The following is a 19,469-nucleotide window of genomic DNA, read 5'->3' as shown; positions in this document are numbered from 1 at the left end:
TGGCATAGAGCAGTGTACAGTAGACAGACATCACCACAGATATCCAATAGTTTTCTTTTACCCCATAGGCTAAGATTGTAGCATAATTGAAGCTTCTCACTGCCCCACCCCCAATTCCAGAAATCTGAGAATCCTAAGAAATCAGCACCTTAGGGAGCAGAACTACTTGACTGCAAACAGTTTAATCTTCAACTCCATTTCATAATACCTGAGTTATAGAAGTATTTTCCGATATTAAAAAGTATTATCTGGAAGCATTTTAGCATTACTTTATACATCAATCTATAAAATCTGTCTAAACAAATATTATAATGAATATTTTTTCTTAAATCCTCAATTAAAAACAAGCACATGCATGAAACTGTAAACAAATAAAGTACCATGTAATACAGATGGGTGTTTTTTTCTTTCATCAATCTATACTTTTTTAAAAAGAAGTTCACATAAGTAGCTATGCAACTAGAGAGTAATAGCTCTTCAATTCTCACTGAAGTGCATACGGAATTAAATAACATTATATTTGAAAAGCTAGCTTTACACCAATTAGTCAAATACACAGTCTTTTGTACAATCATAACACACTGTGGAAAAACTAGTCTGTTCTCCAGTTTATGTTCTCTTGGCAAACCTTGATCTACTGCTTATGTTAAGCATCTGATTGTCAGATTTGAACAAACTGAATATTCATGATGATGATTAACCATTTAATGTCTAAAACTGAGAAAATACAATTCATCATAACAATTATTATAGGTAAGGCATACACATTTATAAAGAGACCATTTTTACATTAGTTATTGTTTTTAAATTTTTAAGAGAAATAAAGTCAGAAAAATTAACAGAAGATATGATCATCAGATATACAGATCAGCATGTACCAGGCATGCAGCTCTTCTCTGCAAATGTGATTAAATGTTCTTTGTTTGCATTTAAATTGTCACATATCAAACAGAAGACGTGCTTTTTTAAAAAAAAAGTGTTTAAATCATCTCAGAAAGATACATATAATCACATAGGTTTCTCAGGTTAAACTAAAGGTTTGATGGTTTGGGTTGGGAGGGAGTTCAAGGAACGAAGTGTGTGTGGCGGGGGGAAAAAGCTAGCCAAAAAAAAAAAAAAAATAGAAAGAAAAAAAAAAAAAGATTTACCTTTGTAGGATAATTTCAGCCTTGGCACATTGTTCTTCCCATTTTGATAGTTTGCTCTTGCTGTAAGTAATACTCCCCAGAAAAGACAGACAATCCCAGTGAACCAGCCCATGCTGCAGACGCTGTAGGTCTCTGTGCTGCTTCAGTCTTCCTTCCTGTATTGTGCGGCCAGAGAAGTTCAAACAATCTGGAAACTGGAGGTAACAGGTGATTTAGGTCAGTTTCATTCATAAATGCAGACAATCAAGACCTCGTGGCAACACTAACACCTCTTCTTCTGTAACAGTCACTGAAGCACAGAAACTTCAAACCCTCAAAAAAAAAAAAAAAAAAAAATCGAGCCAGGCACCGGATAATGAGGCACAACTGTTGTGTGGAAAGAGAGAGGAAAAAAAAAAAATTAACAAGGGCTGCGGCAGTGGTGCTTAAGAAGCAGTTCCTTTTATCTATGTTCCTCTGATAGCCGGTGGCCGACTCTAATCCTGCTCCCTGCTTCATTCGGCTCCGGGGAAGCAGAATGAAAGGGAAACAGAGAAAGAGAGAGAGAGAGAGGAGAGGAGAGAGAGAGAGAGGAGAGAGAGAGGGAGAGAGAGAGAGAGGAACCGTGAGCAGGAGCAGCGCGGACTTTTCCTGTACACATGTAGGGAGAGATGACACAAGATCCCACAGACAGGTTTTCCCAACACTCACTAGACTGGCTGACAATGGGAGAACAGGCGAGCTCAACCCACTCCCCTTCCCTCCTGTCACACAACACATGCAAAAAACATCTCACAGAGATTAGAGCCGGGAGCAGAACCCTCCAGCGTGCCTGTGAAAGGCATGTAGCTATAAATTTACTTCCCAAGGCAAGCGTTGTTTTATAGCCATTTTTGGGTGCAATTTTGATTAAAAAAATCTGAATACTGTTACCTACATAATTTACAATTCATGCTCATTATACAATCCTGCTGAACTTGAGTGTGTGTGTGTGTGTGTGTGTGTGTGTGTGTTGGAGAGAGAAACCTTCTCATCAATATAACTTTAACCACTGAAGGTTTTAAAGCCTTGTTAGAGATCATTCCCTCCTCCCAACAAACCCCTTAGGCTCAACCACCTCCTTCCCCTGCCCCACTGTAATTTCAGTGAAGAAATTCCTAGTAAAGCCCATTTCAACAATCAGTTCAAGACAAATATAGGTCCACTGAGAATTATAAATTACAACAGGGGATTCTCAAAAGGATACTCAAAATTTAAAAACATCCATGGCTTTCCAGCTTCTGGAATGCTCTGCCTAACATTTTTAATGCATCACATCTCATTAATTAAAGCTACTTCCCTAGTTTTGGTTTAAAGGGCAGAGGAAGATGACAAAGTTCAAGAAAGTCCCTGCTGAGTGTCAAGGACCAAAATAAAATGAATATTTCTGTCTCTTCATGAGTTGGTGAAGGGTCACTAAATTTTCTGGGGGGCACATATACATGTATTCAGGGAATCAGCCAAACACCATAAGTTCTTTACAAAGCAGGCATGTGGTCTGTGGTGTCTCAATTTCTTCTATTTTCTTTCAGTCTTTCCCAAAGCTGATATCCTTATAGGATTTGGGGGTTGCACAAAAGTTAAAAGGAGAGAACTTTTCTTTCGTTAGTGTCCAACTTTCTCTGCTCTTTCTTTCCTGCCACTGCCACCCCCTCTCAGCACTTGAAGTACAGAACTGAACTTAATAATATGGAAATTTCTTGGCCAGAAAGAGAGGGTGAGTCTCACAATTAAAAACACAAACACTTAGCTGAAAGCAGTTTAGAATCCTTACAAAAAAATGATCTAAGCATTGTCAAGACAGCTTTCATTACTGAACGACTACAGACCAATAGAGAAAGAGCAGTCACTGTGCGCTCTCTCTCTCCTCCCTCTCTCTCTCTCTCTCTCTTTCTCTCTTTCAAAATGTGTTTGTGTGAGTGTAGGTGGAGGAGGATAGAAAGGGGGAGGGGTAAAGGGAGGCAGGATTCTTCCTCCACTTCACTAGATTGATTTGTCAAACAGATCCTATTGTATTTGTCAGTTTCCACAAGCCTATTGATCAGTTAGTATTGTTAAGAAAATAAAATCCAAAAATAATGTTGATTTTACTGATTCTCACACTTGTTATCCTTAGCGCTTTTCACGCTCTGGGCAATGGATTAGGGCTACAGATGACAAGAGGCCTGTCTTTCATGGATTTCTCTGTACAGACACTCATTCTGCACAGGAATTCATGTCACTTTGGGATTATTTAGAGGAACAGACTAATTAATCATTCTATTGAAATCTCATACATGATTGTTTCAAATACTTTAGTTTCACCGTTTTCATCAATGTATATTTTAAATGTCTTAAAGCATTTTTTTACTATACTTCTTGTTACATAGTATAGGAGAGTTAGGTTTTGTCAAAACCAAACTGAATAAAGCAAACCTAGCAGTATATCTATTTCACCCATGTAATGTCCTAATCTTGGTACATTTTGATGTGTTCCAGGAAAAAGAAATGGTTGTAGGTAAATTCAGATAAAAGGTTCAGAACTGACTCCACAGGGAAAGAAGACATTCAATCTGGGTTCTGAACCACAAAATCAGGACAGATTTATTTCATTTTGTAAAGCAAAACTTTAAATTAATGTCACTGCCTAGGATTTGATAGTCCACACACCCCCATATTTACAAACACATTCTTAAAAATTTAATATATTTATTTGCATGTGGTATTTTCCAGACCCTTTACATTTTTATCAGCTTTGTATTTTTCAAGATGCTTGAAAGTCAAATAAATCGATGTTTCCATTTTCTTTTTGCGCAAATTTGTTTTAATCTTAAGAAGTAAAAATGGTAAATCCTTCAGGTAGACATAACTATCATAGCCTGAATAAATTGTAAAATAGTAGAAAAGTTCAGCTACAAAATAGATACTTTACCTGTGATTGTAAAAAATAAATAAAGAAAAAAGAAACTATATACCTGAAAAATACTTACAAAAACTTTTAGAATCTTATAGCTATTGCTTTCTCATTTGACTTTGATAAGCTATTTTTTCCAAGCACTTGAGAAGTAATTAATTTGATTTTTTTTTCTCAACTCAGGTAGAAACAAAGTAGGAGTGGACCTGGTTGAATGTTTGTTAGAATCTACAAAACATAGCTCCAGGTGTGAAATGTGGATTTGATCCACTCCTCTAGTTTTTTTTCTTCTTATTCTGAGAATCTGTGGCCTATGTCCAGACATGATAAGCCCTACTGTAAGTGCCACCATAACCACCGACTTTACTGCATCATTTGCTATTTAAAATTCAGAAGTATTTTATTGACCTTTTAACATTGAAGTTTATTTAAAGTATGAGTTAAGCATTTATTCCTCTTCCTAAAAGCATACTATTTTGAATTATTTTTCTAAATCACAATCTACATCATGTAATATAATTTATTCTATCTGCAACTGAGTTCCTAATGTCTTCTAACATTTCACATTTTAAAATGTGATTAACTTCTGCCACAGTGCCAAATTTGAGCAGGTGTTTAATATGATGATCAGGCTGTTGTATATATTTCTGTCAAATGAATCAGTAGTTTTCAACATCACCACACTCCATATTGAGATGGATTACTAAGAATGGCATTTTCTGGATGCTGTGTTTGAATATCCAAAGAAACAGTACTTCCAACTTCACAACAGGTTAGCTAACCTGTTGTTTTTACAATAAAGACCTGTGTAGTCATAGGAGATCTGTGTTAAAGTATTTTTCCATTGAAATGGTGTTTCTGAACTTTTTTCTATATTGGATGAAACCGATGTGTATATTTTTAAAATACCCACTCTACGTTTTGTTATTAAGGAAGAATTTGGGATGGTAATAAACATTGTAACTGAAGAGCAGAAATTGTTCTAATTTGTGAAATGATATTTCAAGTAGTTCTTTTAGTTTATAAATACCCTGAATCATCTTGGAGTAGAAGGTAAAGACACTTGCTATATTTGAGTGTAAAAGAATATAAGGAGAAGGTATGTTTTAGATGTATTTAAAATATTTAATGTATAAAATGTATTTGAAGCTATGATTCTCTTGAAATACATTTTATCCAATAAATAAACAAATTTATCTCTTCCTGAACTCCCATTTAATTGTGACTAGAGAATTCTCCAAATGTGAGTGCAGCCCACAGAAGTATGTGACCTGTTTAGGGAAAATGACTGAGTCAGGAATTTCAAAATGAGTTGGTTAATCAGTTCTCCTAATAAACAACACCAAGGAGGAAATCAATACTAGAAATAAATTTCAGTGTTTTTCCCAAGGTATTTTATGATTAAGTCATATAAAAAAACATATATTGGTTTCCATTCAACATCTGTTATTTCCTGCTATTTCTTTCTTTAAGAGAATACTTCCTTAGCATTTGAGAAAGGCCTATGAGCAACAGAACTATAGCAAAGGCCATATTCAAACATTTGCCTTGCTCTGATTCTCATGTTGTAGTTCATTTTTAATGAGGATTGTTCTGGAACCAGGAATTTGAACCCACTTTTTTGTCACAAAAAAGAATTCTGTGGGTGAAAAAATTCTTTAAAAGATCAAAAGACATCCTAATAATTGGGAAAGCTAAATATTTGATGTATTATTTGTTATAGCCAAAAATAATAGTTATTTAAGAACTACTGAAGTCATGGATGGGAACTGGGAGTGGCAGGTTAAAAGCAAGTTTTCAGAAATTAAGTTACACTTTTCATATCTGACCTTTATGAATGCTTTTAGTATAAGCAACATGTGAAAGCATGACTTTAGAAAAAGCAATTGGTAAAATGCAAAGGAAATTCAATCTCTAAGGAAGCATTAACTCCTCCTTACATCCATGCCCCTCCTCAACCCCATCAATAGAGATTTCAGTAAAACAAGCTCATTCTTTCTCTGGACTGAATATGTAACATTTTGCAATTTTGTGTTTTCCTTGCAACATCAAGACTCCTTGTTTTTCAAATGAATCAAAGTGATAAATATTAAATCAATGTGGAAGGAGATAAGAAGCTGGCCAGAGTTACATTATTTGTGTCTGTACATTTTATGACAAACCTAGATAATTCAGGATCTCAGAAACTATGAGGAATGTTATCCCTTTTCTTGAGACTTTGATTAGTGGATGGAGTAGGCACATATTATTTGGTTAGTACATCTGAGTGGGGGATGGAAGACTGGAAAAGTGATGCGTAAGTTATAGCTAGTATCCAAGTTGTCACCAGTGGCTAAAATACAGGTCTTATCATTTCTACAGTTTCTTTTATGTTTTGTCTTCTTCAATCCATCTCATATAGCAATATTTCAAAAATGTTTAAAAATGCCATTTTCTTTGGGTCATTGCTATGTGCTTAATGAGCTTGTCACCAGACAGCTTCTTTATTAGATTACCTGATAAATGAATGCAGGTTCCTGAATATTGATTTATTTAAAAACAACAAAACACTGAAAATACCTGTTGTTGTTTTTAAGTGAATGTCTCTACCTCCATTCGGTTGGAACAAGAAAGTTTTCAAGGGAGACAAAAATACCATTGTTAACACTGATCAGTACAGGCCAGGCAGTGAGGAGGAAAAGTGAGGCATCCATGGAATACAAATGAAATGAGCAGGTTGGCCGTTCACTGTTTCAGGATATGAAGTTATTAGTCATCTGCTTTCAGTGAAGACATATTACACACCTTCTCCCCAAATAAATAAATAAGCAGACCTATACAAAATAAACAAAGTGAACAAACCAACAACATTGTGTAAGGATTGCTTTACATCTGACTCATGCAAAGCAGTTGCGTAGAGTTGCCTTTTGTCATCCACAGAAAAAAGTGTTGCACCTCAGATGGAGTTTATTACAATCTCTACACTCTAAGAAAAGGCCCCCTCTTTTTTTCCCTTTATTTGAAATGTGGTTAAGGACTTTGATAATGGAAAGAGGCAGATATACTGAATCCTAGCATTAAAGTTCCTTACAAGAGTGTACTATATAAGGGCAGAACCAACAGTTTAGCAGACAGTGATTCAAAACTAGAGTGCAGTAAGGTTTCTCTAAATCACAAGAGTTATGAAACTTTAGTTATTCTGTTCTATTCTGTATTGCCTCAAATTTAAAACATGATTGGATCTAGACAATGCCCTTCCCCATTTTTTTCTTCTGTAGTGTTGGGGTAGAATTATATTCTGGGTTTCATTTCACTGCCTGGGCTACAAAAGCAGCTGTCACATTATAGAGGAGATTAGGAAATGCCTTGTTTATTAGTTAACAATTTTTTTAAATTATTAACTATGATTTGTGAAGAAAATTCAATTTGCCATTTTTCCTTAGAGTATATTCATAGAATTAATCTCTTTGAAAAATCAATCAACATAAATTCATTTTCTTTTCCCTGCTGTATCAAAGAAAAGAGAAATAGCAGGCAATGTATCTAGCTTTGCATCTTCTTAAATTACAGATCTGAGTTGAAAAGGTTTGAGTTGAAGACTTAAATGACAATGTGATTTCTGGGTTTTTTTTTTTAAGTTGATGCGTGACTTTAGTGAATTAAAATGTTTTAAAAACCTTCAACATCTAATTGAATTTTATAATCCTCCTCTTGAGACAAAAATAATATCCACTATATCCACTGTGCTCTCATATAGTTTTTAACTCTATCATCTCAACTAAAACTTTAATAATGAATCAACACAATATGTTAATCAACATGAGGAAAAAAATTAGTTCATCTTTGGACTTGAGATTTAATATAAATGAGTATATTTCATATTGTATAATTTTTAGAAGTTATATTTGATATTTTTGTTATAATTGTGCAATATGATGAATATGATTATTAACATATGTATTTTGAAAAATGCTAAGTGAATGGATATAAAGTACTTTCATCCCCAAACTGATAACTATAGGAGGTAATGCTCATGTCAACTAGCTAGATTTTATCATTCCATGTTGTATGCATTTTTTATATATTGCACACAGTAAATGCATACAATTTTGCCTGTCAATTAAAAAATTAAAAAAAAAATAAGCACTTTGGTGGTCTCTTTTTAAATTATGAAATAATCGCTATAGATTTTATGATGCTATGATACCTATTTCAATTCTGTTAAGCCAAAATAACAAAAAATTAGAAAAATAAGAAAACTAAAACTGAATGAATGAAGCTAAATATAGTGGTATATTTCTCAGGCAGTCAATAAATACTTGTCACAATGTTCTATCCAGCACATCAAATTTGATTTCAGAGACACAATTTTAAATACACTCTTTTCTTTACCCTCATACCCCAAAACCTTTGAAAGCATTTTACTTGTCAAATTTCTTGCATTGTTTCCTTTGTATTTATCCAGTCAACAATATTTTGAGATTTTTCCTACATGCCAGTCATTTGACTTGTAAAACAAATTATATGTTCTTTGAGAATAGTGATATGTATTCCCAGTAATAAGTGGCCCAATTCCATTTTTTTTTTGCCTGCCACAAGTCACATGGACTATCTACAAATCTTTTTATGTAGTGGCTAGGTTGTTGAATTTTTAAATACATGAGTATTGCTATACTCTTTTAATCAATTCCTGCATCTGTTTTTATTCCTTTTAGTAATGTCTTTCCTACTATTGTGGAAGAGTTTAGCTGATGACATATTGTGACATATTGTCCACTTATTTTGTAGAAATTCTCATGATTACAGGCTATTCTATTTCTCTAAAGCAAATATGCCCTATATCAGGATTTTGAATTAGTAATATATATACACACATATCTTGCATTAGGAAGATATATATATATATATATATATATATATACACACACACACACACACACACACATACACACCACACACACACATACACACACATATATATTTATGTATATGCATATGTAAATATATATGTACATATATACACACACATACACATATAACCACACATACACATATACATAAATGTTTGTGTGTAAAGTGTATATCTACCCACACTTGTGCAATATTTCAGAATACTTTGCAAGTATTCTGGGAACTTCCCCTTTCCTGTGTTTTTATGGTGCTGTATATATTTATTATATATTCCCATTTTAACTATTATATTAGTAAAATATCCTATTATAACTCATTACCTGATATCATATTAAATTTTCTTGGTTGACTGGAATTTCAAAGAGAACAGGAATTATTTGTTTTCATTATTTTGTTTTCAGTTTTCAGGACAGCATCTATTACAGAATAAAGCTTAACTTATTAATTAATGGATTAATAAATTAACTAAAGAATCTGGGGAAGACTATGCTATATAATGAAAATATTGTGCCTTAGAAATTTCCCAATTTAAATGAATAATTTTGTTCTTTGCAGATATAATTATATTAGCTTTTCATGCTCTTATATAAGAGCATGAATTAGAATGTAAACCAGAGCATTAGGGTTCTAATACGTAACTTTAAAATTCTGCTAAAGTAACTATTATAGAGTCCATAAAACAAAATGTTTGGTCTTTCCTTCAAAGCATAGAAACTTTCATTGTTGCTATTATTACTTTTGTACAATTCTATATTTCTCTAGAAGTGAAAGACCCCTTGCATTTAATATAGATTGCAAAGTGTCATAGTATGTTGCTAATATAGATGTTATATGGGAGATATAACACCTGATTTTAAATCACAGGATCACGATTTATAACAATATAATATACACCTAAGTTTCTTTGTCTAGAAATGCAGTTGATCATCTCCTTTCTCCACCATGGTTTTCAAATTGCTTCTATTTGTCATTGCCAAATACAAGGACACCCAGATAGCTAGTGTCACTAGGCAGTTTCTGCCTCCACATGTTGTGGAGTTGGACTGTGCAGTCTGACCAAGTCTCTGGGCATCAAAATTGAACATGGGGATGAGGCAACCATGTAGATCTTAGAGAGAGAGAGAAAAAAAAACAGTTATGAAATGTTCTTTTGGAGAAAGAGGAGACAAGTTCTTAGCATCCCTGTAATAGGCACCACAAAAGTTAAATGAAAAAGAAAAAAGGAGAATCTAGGTTGATATTAATTTTATGCTTTGAAAATTTGTCCTTTAACTATTATATGTTAAAGTTTAAGTACACTAAATTTATATATCAAATCCTATAGATTTTACCCTAAATAAGATTATCTAAATTAAAATTTGAGGAGTCAAGAGGGTGGTAGTGAGCAAATAAACCATGAATTAGACTAACAAGCATGAGGTTGCCTTCGCTAATCAGCCCTGCAACTGCAGGCAGCTGCAAATTGAAGGAGAGCAGCATTTTACCACTTAACAAATTGCTGGTGACTCACTTGGCCAGATGTGTTTCTGAGATCCTCTGCCTTTCACAGTCTGCACAGTATAGAAAGAATGGTATCTTAGATGGCAAATCAAGCCTTAAATTACTCGAAGACCCATTACTAGTACTAAATCCTCAACATGTGAGTGGGTTTTAATAACCTAAGTTGCAAGTTTCATGAGTTAGTATTTATGTTTCAGAGCAAATTATTTTCCCAGAGAAGTGTCATACTTAACTTTAGGAAACAGAGAAGTTAAGGTCAACAGGTGAAACACCTGTACAGTTATTATGAGAATATCTCATGCTACTATTTATATTTTAAGTCATTACATCTCATAGGTCAATGGCACTCTTTAGCATTTTAACTGTTCAACAAATTTTGTTTCATGCTGTTTTCAGAACACTAGGGAATCCTGATTGGCTGGTAAATAAGTTAATTTTCCAACCTGGTGGAATTTTTACTATAATAGTTTCAACAGGAACATTTTTTTTTTTTTTTTACCTTTAGGATCACTGTTTAAACACATTGGAAAGAATGTGACATTGATTAATATTACACAACTGTCAGCTTCTCATGTTTATAAATGGATACCCACAACATATCATTTAGATTTATAGTATAAATTATTATAGGTACTTAATTTACTATTCATATTTGTTTATTTTTCATAATCATTGCCCAAAGTCCTAAAAGAGTACACAATTAACTGTAAAGATATGATTGCTTTAATCTCAATAGATGTAGAATTTCTATGTATAAGAGCCAGCAAAACTTTCTAACTGTATTGGCCGTAAGTAGTGGGATTAAGTAGATTTTAAAGAAAGAATCATGTGGAGCTGGGGTTGTAGCTCAGCAGTAGAGTGCTCACCTAGCACGTGTGAGGCTCAGGACCATATAAAAATAAATAAATAAAATAAAGGTATTGTATCCAACTATAAAAAAGAGAATATATTAAAAAACAGAATCATGTTTTATAACCTTATACACAATTCTTAGAGTTCATCCTGTTATGCTTCTTTAAAAATGCTGGATTTCAAACACGTTCAACAGCATTTTCAAATGTGAATTCAATAAATGTGGGAAGCCACTTAGTCTGTCTCTAAATTGACTCTATCAGAAAGTGGTTCAAATGTCACTAATTATTTTATAGGAATAATCATGTTGTAGCTTTAAGCAAACATAAGCTTTCGTCTACTTTAAGACTGGAGTGCCAGGATGAAAATAAAGACTCTTCTGCTGAAATATAGATGATTGAGTTACGTTTAACAAGATGCAGGATGTGGCACTTCAGCTATCTAACAGTGGTGGGCTGTTTGCCACCCCAAAAGCAAGATCCTGTTTCCTCTGACTTGTGCAATTTCAGAAAACTTCTTAAAAATTACATGATTGACACTGTGGCATTCTTTCCATTCTCCTGTACTTAAATGTTAATATCTCTACAATAAGCATATACTTTTACAGTATTAGAAAAGCAAAAATAAGCCAACCTTTTACTTTTGAGAGTTTTTAAAAGGTCAAACTAGGATGGTCTTTTATTTTCTCTGAAGGTTTATCCCTTACTGCTGTTGCTTCTCTAATTTCTATGTTTCCATCCTATAGATCTTTCTCCTTCAACTGTAAAAATGAGTGACTAGATACAGTAAAGACATAGTAGTATGAATTTTTCTATGTATGACATAGTGAGTATAATATTATAGTAAATAGATCCTTCTAATTTGGTTATCTATTTATTCAGTTCTTTGTGGTTTTGCAAAATCTTTTATCCTAACTGCCAACACCCCAATACTCTATGAACTATGAGTTAAATTTCTATCCACATACACTGTGTTTTGAGTATATTTATATGTGCTGACTCTGTTGGCAAAGTGTACATTTCATGAGTATATTTGTCTTGTGGCACCACTTTAATGAAAGGACCTTTTCAGTTTTAAGCATTATATGAACTAATTCCTGTGAGGTTTCTAGGACAATTCCTTTCACACAATGGTCCTCAATAAATGCAACTGAATAACTTCCTGACTATTATCAGGAATTTCCTGGGAGATACAGGATGGGGGTTGCATCAAGACACAAAGCTGGTTGTTAAAACTGTTAAAGTCAGATGAAGAGAAAAAAAAAAACAGGGAAGATTTTCAGAAAAATTCCATCTTTTCTGTTAAAACCTGGTTTAAAGTATTCTATGTATTCCTGAAATTACTAAGATCACCTTAAAAAAACAAATTAGAGAATTCCAAACTCTGGTCAAAGACCATTTGATCACTTAAAAAAATGGCTATGTTTAAACACTATGTTGAACTGAAGAAATTACCATGTTCTACCATGTTCTATTTTGGGATGTATAGAAAAGTAGTTTTTAGTAAGGTGATGAAATATCCTTAAATAATAGAATTTCATTAGGAATAGGTTTGACATAAATGACTTTCATTTTGCCTAATGCTCTGAACCATAAGCTAAAAATCAGGTGTTATAAACTTTAAGAAGTAAGTCATTTTTCTGTCTAAGTAGGTGTGGGAAAAATGTGTCTCCCATTTCCCAGGAGGTCAGTGGGGCTCTTGGTATAGAAGGCAGGTTTCCTTCCACTTGCTCTACCATAAAGGAACATTGCAAGGCAAGAATAGGTTGTGTATGTAACAAGGACCTTAAAACACTGCAACAGTGAACAGATTGTAGTTACCTGAATGTTTTTACTCCCAGGATTATAAAACATTTTAGTGTTATATATTTTATATGTGTATGTGTGTGTGTATATACACACACATACACACACATATTCTTGTAAGGATTCATATTTATACATGCATATATGTTGTGTGTGTGCATATATACATATATGAACGCACATACAATTATTGACACATACTGGCAAACATTATATACTCACAAATGTATACACTAAATGTGATTTAAAAAGTAATTGTTGAAGATTTCACTGTGTACAAACATAGATAAAAGATAAATACTATGCTAACAATGTAAGAATTCAAACACAAATGAGGATTTGCAATTGAATGGGAGAAGCAAAGTAAGATTAAACTTTTAGAAGTACACAGCAAAAATCTTTTTAATACCATTCAAATATAAACTTTAAAACACAGACGGCAGATAATTACTCTTGTCTTTCTGCAGTATTTAATTAAATTGAGGTAGTTTCCAGCACTGTGCCATAAAATATTTCTCTCCTCCCTCAAACAATACAAATTCACATGTGATTTTTGGCATCTTAAGTATAAGTGGAACACTTGGCTTTGACCCATTTCCTTATTCAGAAGAATTACTCTCAGATTTCAGACTTGAAAAAGTGATAAAGGCTATTTTCAGAAATCAGACTCTCAGGATATAGAAAACTGCAGGTTTCTGATTACTGCACTACAAATTCATGTAGAGGTGAACACCATCACTTGAATCATTATGAGAAATAGATACTATATATTTTAATGCTCTAAAAATGATACAACTAGCTAAAGAGTATATATTTTTATGGCTAATGGGCTAGTAGACTATTTATGAATTCATTCACTTTTAAGTGTCAAGAAAATTTGTGACTAACATTTGCATTTAAAATTTTTGTTTTCCTTCATCTGTTTAATTTTATCTATACTGGAGATGACACCACTTTTCAGACCTCCATTTTGTTACATAGATAAAATCTGAAATGAAATTGCAAAGCAGAGAAGAACATTCTGTAACAACTTTTTAGTCATTTACTAATTTTTGAGATGAGCCTTTGACACTTAGTGGTCCAAATAAGAGTGATAACAAAAGGATTATACTATGCAACTGGCTCATGTTGTGGGATGTGTGTGTTTGTGTGTGTGTGTGTAGGCTCATGTTTAACCGAAGTGGATAGATTACATTATTAAATAACCAATACAGAACTGTGTGATGAAAAACACCCAACTTGAGTGCTATTTATAGCTTAGCTGTTAATCAGTTTTGTGTATTAAGTTTCTTGGGGGGTCTCAATATTCTCTGTAGATAAATTAGTTGAACCAGATGAACTTTATCCTTGATTCCCTCTAGTGCTGAAAATATTACATTATAACACATATTTCCCAACTATGCTATAAAACTTATCACTTAAAATATTAGCTACATATTTAATTTTTTGTTAGAAATAATATTCATACCATTCCATGCAAGACAGTAATTTCCGTTGTGGAACAAAATGTTAAGCTCATTTATAATACTATGCATTCAAAATACTTAATACTCTCTATGACAGCTCTACCATCAAAATACCAATTTGTTAAATAAAATATTTATAATATGCCTTCTACACTAGACTCTGAAGTAGGAACATGGGATAAAAATCACATTATATGGTTTGGACATTGAAAGCAACTGGTATTATGGAGAGGAATTTGGGTGAAGTTAAGATTTCTAAGTGTGTTTATCAAACCTGTCATTCTGAGAAGAGTTAAGTTTCCTCTTCTAAGACAGTTAATAGATAATGCATATTTTCAATTTATATTTTTTCATTTGATTACAGTAAAATATACATTTGGTGGCAAGGAAAACAAATATTGATAATAATTCAACTTACCACAGTGACTATTATTTTCACACACTGGAATCATATCCAAACACTGAGCTAATTACCATGGGAAGGAAATAAATGAATAAAATGGATTGTTGCTCTTGAGGAAGTCCGAGTCTAGTGAAAGTAAGAGTTAAATAATAAGAAAATATAGCACTCCAGTTGCTTAGATAACACAGATGATAGGCATTCAGCCCAACTGGGGTTTTATAGGAAGCTTCCTGTGGGAGATGATGCCTGAGCTGGGTCTTAAATGATGAGTAGGAGCAGGTGAAGAAAGATTAGCAGGTCATACCCGGGCTTCAACCAAAGTACAAAGCCAGAAAATAAGAGAGTGTGTGTGAGTGCAGGAAATGGGAGCAATCTTGTCAATAAAAGGGTGTAAATTGCAAAGAGAAGAAAGAAAGGAGAGATCAGCAGGAGCCAAATCATAAAGCATCTATAAGGTCATGCTTGTAATTCTAATATAGGCGATGAAATACCACGGAAGGATTTTAAAGAGGAGAATACCACAGGAAGATTTGCTTTTGTGATAAATGAGTCCTGTTACAGTGTGGAGGAAAAAAGCATGGAGCTAGGGAGGCCAGCCAGGCTTTATTTTAATGATCTGGAACAGAGATAACTAAAGCCCCAATCATGGTAGTGAAATAAGAAAAGACAAAAAGACATATTTGAGAATTATAAAAGAGACAAAATCTACTACTTTGGGGGAAAGGTTGGATAAAGAGAAGAATGGAAAAGTAGGATTTTATAGTATTTCTCCCATGATCATGGCACAGATGGATAGACCCATTAACTGATGCCAACAAGAGAAGATGAGGAGCAGATAAGCCTCATCAGAGAAAGGAGTTCAATTTTGAACTTGTTTATTTTGAAAAGACTACCAAGTAGTATTTTAGGTACAAGTCAGCAGTTCAGTAAATTAGTTTAAAGCTCAAATGCTAGAGGCAGAAATAGGAATGTATGTGGGAGTTAAGATTAATAGAGAAAAAGTTGGCTGATGAGAGAACTCTGGATCGCAGTGAAGAACAGGTAGAAGAAGAGAACCCCAAACAGGAATATGAGATGAGCCAGGTAAGGACTGGAAGAACTAACCTCACAGAAAAGAGGGTAGAAACTTTTAAAGAGGTCTGTCAAATGGGGAAACATGGAGCTGCATTTATGATTTGAAGTAGGAGGAACTCTATGTAAGATAGAGTCTATGGTGGGAAGAGAAGACAAATTGTAGTGAATTAGGGAGACCAGATACGTGATTTAAAAAATTAATTATTAGGTGATATTGGCTAATCAGCTCTATCCCATTTTCAAATATGAAATGAGAATGGGATTTAAAATCAATTTCATCTTAGATGTTTGAATTACAGGAAAAATTGAGGGATTTACTCTGAAAATGGTTACCATCTACAACATATAATAGATTTTACATCTATCATTACCACACTGGAGAAATTAATTATTTTTTTCCAAATGATTGGATTTAATTTATTTCTCTGTTTTTCTCCAAGTGTTTCCAAGACTCCTTGCAGAAATTGATTCACTGATCACAATGTAATATTATACCCTTAGCTTTTACAGTGGGTTGATGTAACAAATGATCTTTTGAAAAATATTCACAACGTCTGCAAAACTACTATTCATTATAGTAGTCAACATCTCAAATAATGATACACATAGTGAATTCCTCATAGAATTTAGTGACAGGAAAGATTTTCTGTAATGTTGAACTGATAAACTCCATTTTATCAGTTAATGGAAGTGCATTTCTTTTTTAACCTTGGCAGAGGAGAAATTTAAAATGAAATCTAATGCTCATGTGTGGAAACCACCTTTATAAATTTCCTAGTTTGTGCCTACCAATTATATTTTCCTTTCTTGTATGAGTTTTCTCACTCTACAGTATTTTCCTTATGGGTGTATGCTCACATGCATGTGTGTTTACCAAAGTAACCATCAAATTCTATTAAGAATACGAAGTTCAATTAACAGTAGCAATAAAAATTAGTAATAAAGTGTTTGATCAATATTGTATTTCATTTACCCTTCATTGCTTTTGAAGCTCTCTTTTCCCTCTCACACAAACCTAGTCATGTACTGTTTAGGGGGAAAAAAGTGATAATTTCTCTGGAATAACTTTTAAGATAATTATTTTTTATATTTGAATTTTCTCATCAGCTACTATATTCTTTCTCCACACATTTAATTCCAAGGAAAGAGATGCAGTAGAATTTAATGCAGCTTGAAAAGCTTTTATAATTCACTATGTTTTTGCTAATATTTAAATATAATTCTGAGTCTAGTACTAATTAATGTATACATTGGTGATAATTTTTTAATAGTACATTTAGCTGCCTTGAGGACTACTTAAGGTTGCATCCTAATTCAGACTGATTCTATGACATTATCTTTTAATAACATGCTTTTTGTGCATGCTGCCCTTAATGCCTCATATTCCTTAAACAAAAATTCTGAAGAGCACTGTGAAAAGTGGCAGGTGCAAATAAAGGATTACAAATTTCATCCAATGTAATGGAAAGTTTATAGTTGAGTATAGGTGTAACAATTGTAGAAGTGATTTGATTTGGGGAACTAGCAAAACCTGCTTCATTTTACAGATCCTAAGATATTCTTCTTAAATACACTCCTTCCCATCTTTAATGACTCATCTCAAATGTTACTTTCTCTTTGAATCCTTCCCCCTAACTCTAGGCATTTGTGCCCCTTTATGCATTCCTGACCATCAGTCTTTAGCAATTATAATGGAATCTTAAAATATATTGCAATAGTGTTTGAAGATCAGCTTCTTTCCTCTTTTCACCAGGACAACTTGTACCTTCCTTGTCTTTTTAATGTAAGGAATAAGCATAACACTAGACATATGATAGGAATAAAGGGACATCACTCTGGATTTTAGATATTTCACTTTTTAAATATTCAAGGTGATTATAAAATTGGCAGTGACATTTCTACTGATAGCATGAGGTAGCAAGAAAGAGTCCTAGCAAAAATTTGAAAAGTTGGGAAATAAACCTGGTACAAACTCAACATTAAATCAATAAACTGCTCTGGAGTAGTGATACCAAATCCCTCCAGTAGATCAAATTTATCCCAGAAGTGCTAGGAGCCACAAGCAAATAATATGATGCATGGCACTTTCGGTTGTAAGGTGACGCCAGCTATCTATTGAGATGATATGATTATGTTAAGATTTACATTCATATGGAAATTGGACTCCTGCTGTTCACCTTGGCCTGCTATAGGACTCATGTTACAGGACTCCTGGAGAGTTCCCATTGGTTGGGGAAGGATAGTAGGAGGGAATTCCGGGGGAGGTCCGGGCCCCCCGGTTCCGGTAGACACGCGCGGGGGTGAACCGGTTTTTGGCTTGCCGGCGCGTACGGAGTATTGGCGGCTTTTTCAAAAATAAAGTTTTGTTCCTGCTTGAGTGGCTCGTGATTCTGTGCCTAGCCAGACTGAGGCACAGAAGAAAAAGACTTGAACTGAATCTACCCAGCTATATGAACATAGTGAACATAAATAAGTGTAAATCACAAGGAGATAGTGCAGATAGTGCAGCAATGGTGGTGGCACCAAGAGAAAAGACCCAGGGCCAGCTCTTGGCAATACATAGGCCCTAGATCTCTCCTTGATTTTCATTTCTCTAAAGGGGAATTTGTTCCAACTCCATGAAAGAAATAGGGGAATTAGGCTTTGTGCTTTGACATGATGCTAGTCAACATCCAAGGATGTTATTTATATTGTTTTGGCTCTAAGTAGTCTGCTTAAAAGTTTAGAATGTGATTGTCATGAAAATAGGCATATTATGGGTTATGTAGCATTTAAGTTTTACATTGCACCTTAATAATAATAAACATTTCAATTCATTATACAATAATAATAGTTTCCAGTGCCTATGATAGACCAGGTACTCTTTCATACAGTTACCTCAATCCTCACAGTACTTTGCAAAGAAGAATGTTTCTCCCCATTTTGCCAATAAAGAAACTAAGACTGAGTAATATAAGTAATTTTATATCTTCTGATGAAGCTCATATTGCATTTCTAATCTTTCCTCTGTACTGTTACAACTTGATTGGACTTATATTGGTACAAACAGTCATGGTTTAACATGACTGTATAACATGATGTCAATATTAGAGACATATATAGGACTATGTTTATAAAAATTCAATCTCATTGTGAAACTGGGTCTAGTATGCCACCAGCACTATCATTCTTCCAAACATATTTACTAAACTAAAATGATAGTTACTGATAAAACTCAAATGGTGAGAGAATATATTATTCAAATGGAATAGGTGAACATATCTCCTCTTCTCAGCTCTAAAGTATTTCTGGGTAGAAACTCTAAGCTCTGCACACTTGGATTTTAATAGTCAGAAGGCCAAGAGTTGCTATTCCTCTTGCTGGACCTGTTCTTAACCCAGAGAGCTCTCATTGCTAATTGCCTTAAGTCTTTTATGAATA

General features: G+C 33.7%; 1 protein-coding gene across 2 annotated transcripts in view; it reads right to left on the bottom strand.

The window, feature by feature from the left end:
• SEMA3A (semaphorin 3A) overlaps nt 1-19,469 on the bottom strand; it is a 455,178-nt gene that overhangs the window by 199,420 nt on the left and 236,289 nt on the right. Inside the window, exon 4 of one of the 2 annotated variants that reach the window (XM_081286513.1) lies at nt 1,149-1,342. In XM_081286513.1, coding sequence (XP_081142639.1) covers nt 1,149-1,260 — 112 coding nt within the window. In that variant the 5' untranslated portion in view covers nt 1,261-1,342. Of the gene's footprint in view, nt 1-1,148; nt 1,738-19,469 lie in introns of those variants that run through there. The other variant, XM_081286512.1, reaches the window with a different exon arrangement.

Source organism: Spermophilus citellus, assembly GCF_964194105.1.
Source record: "Spermophilus citellus genome assembly, chromosome: 3".
NCBI classification, from domain to species: Eukaryota; Metazoa; Chordata; class Mammalia; order Rodentia; family Sciuridae; genus Spermophilus; species Spermophilus citellus.
The sequence above is the reverse complement of the archived record's forward strand: the minus strand, read 5'-3'. Positions and strand labels throughout refer to the sequence as shown.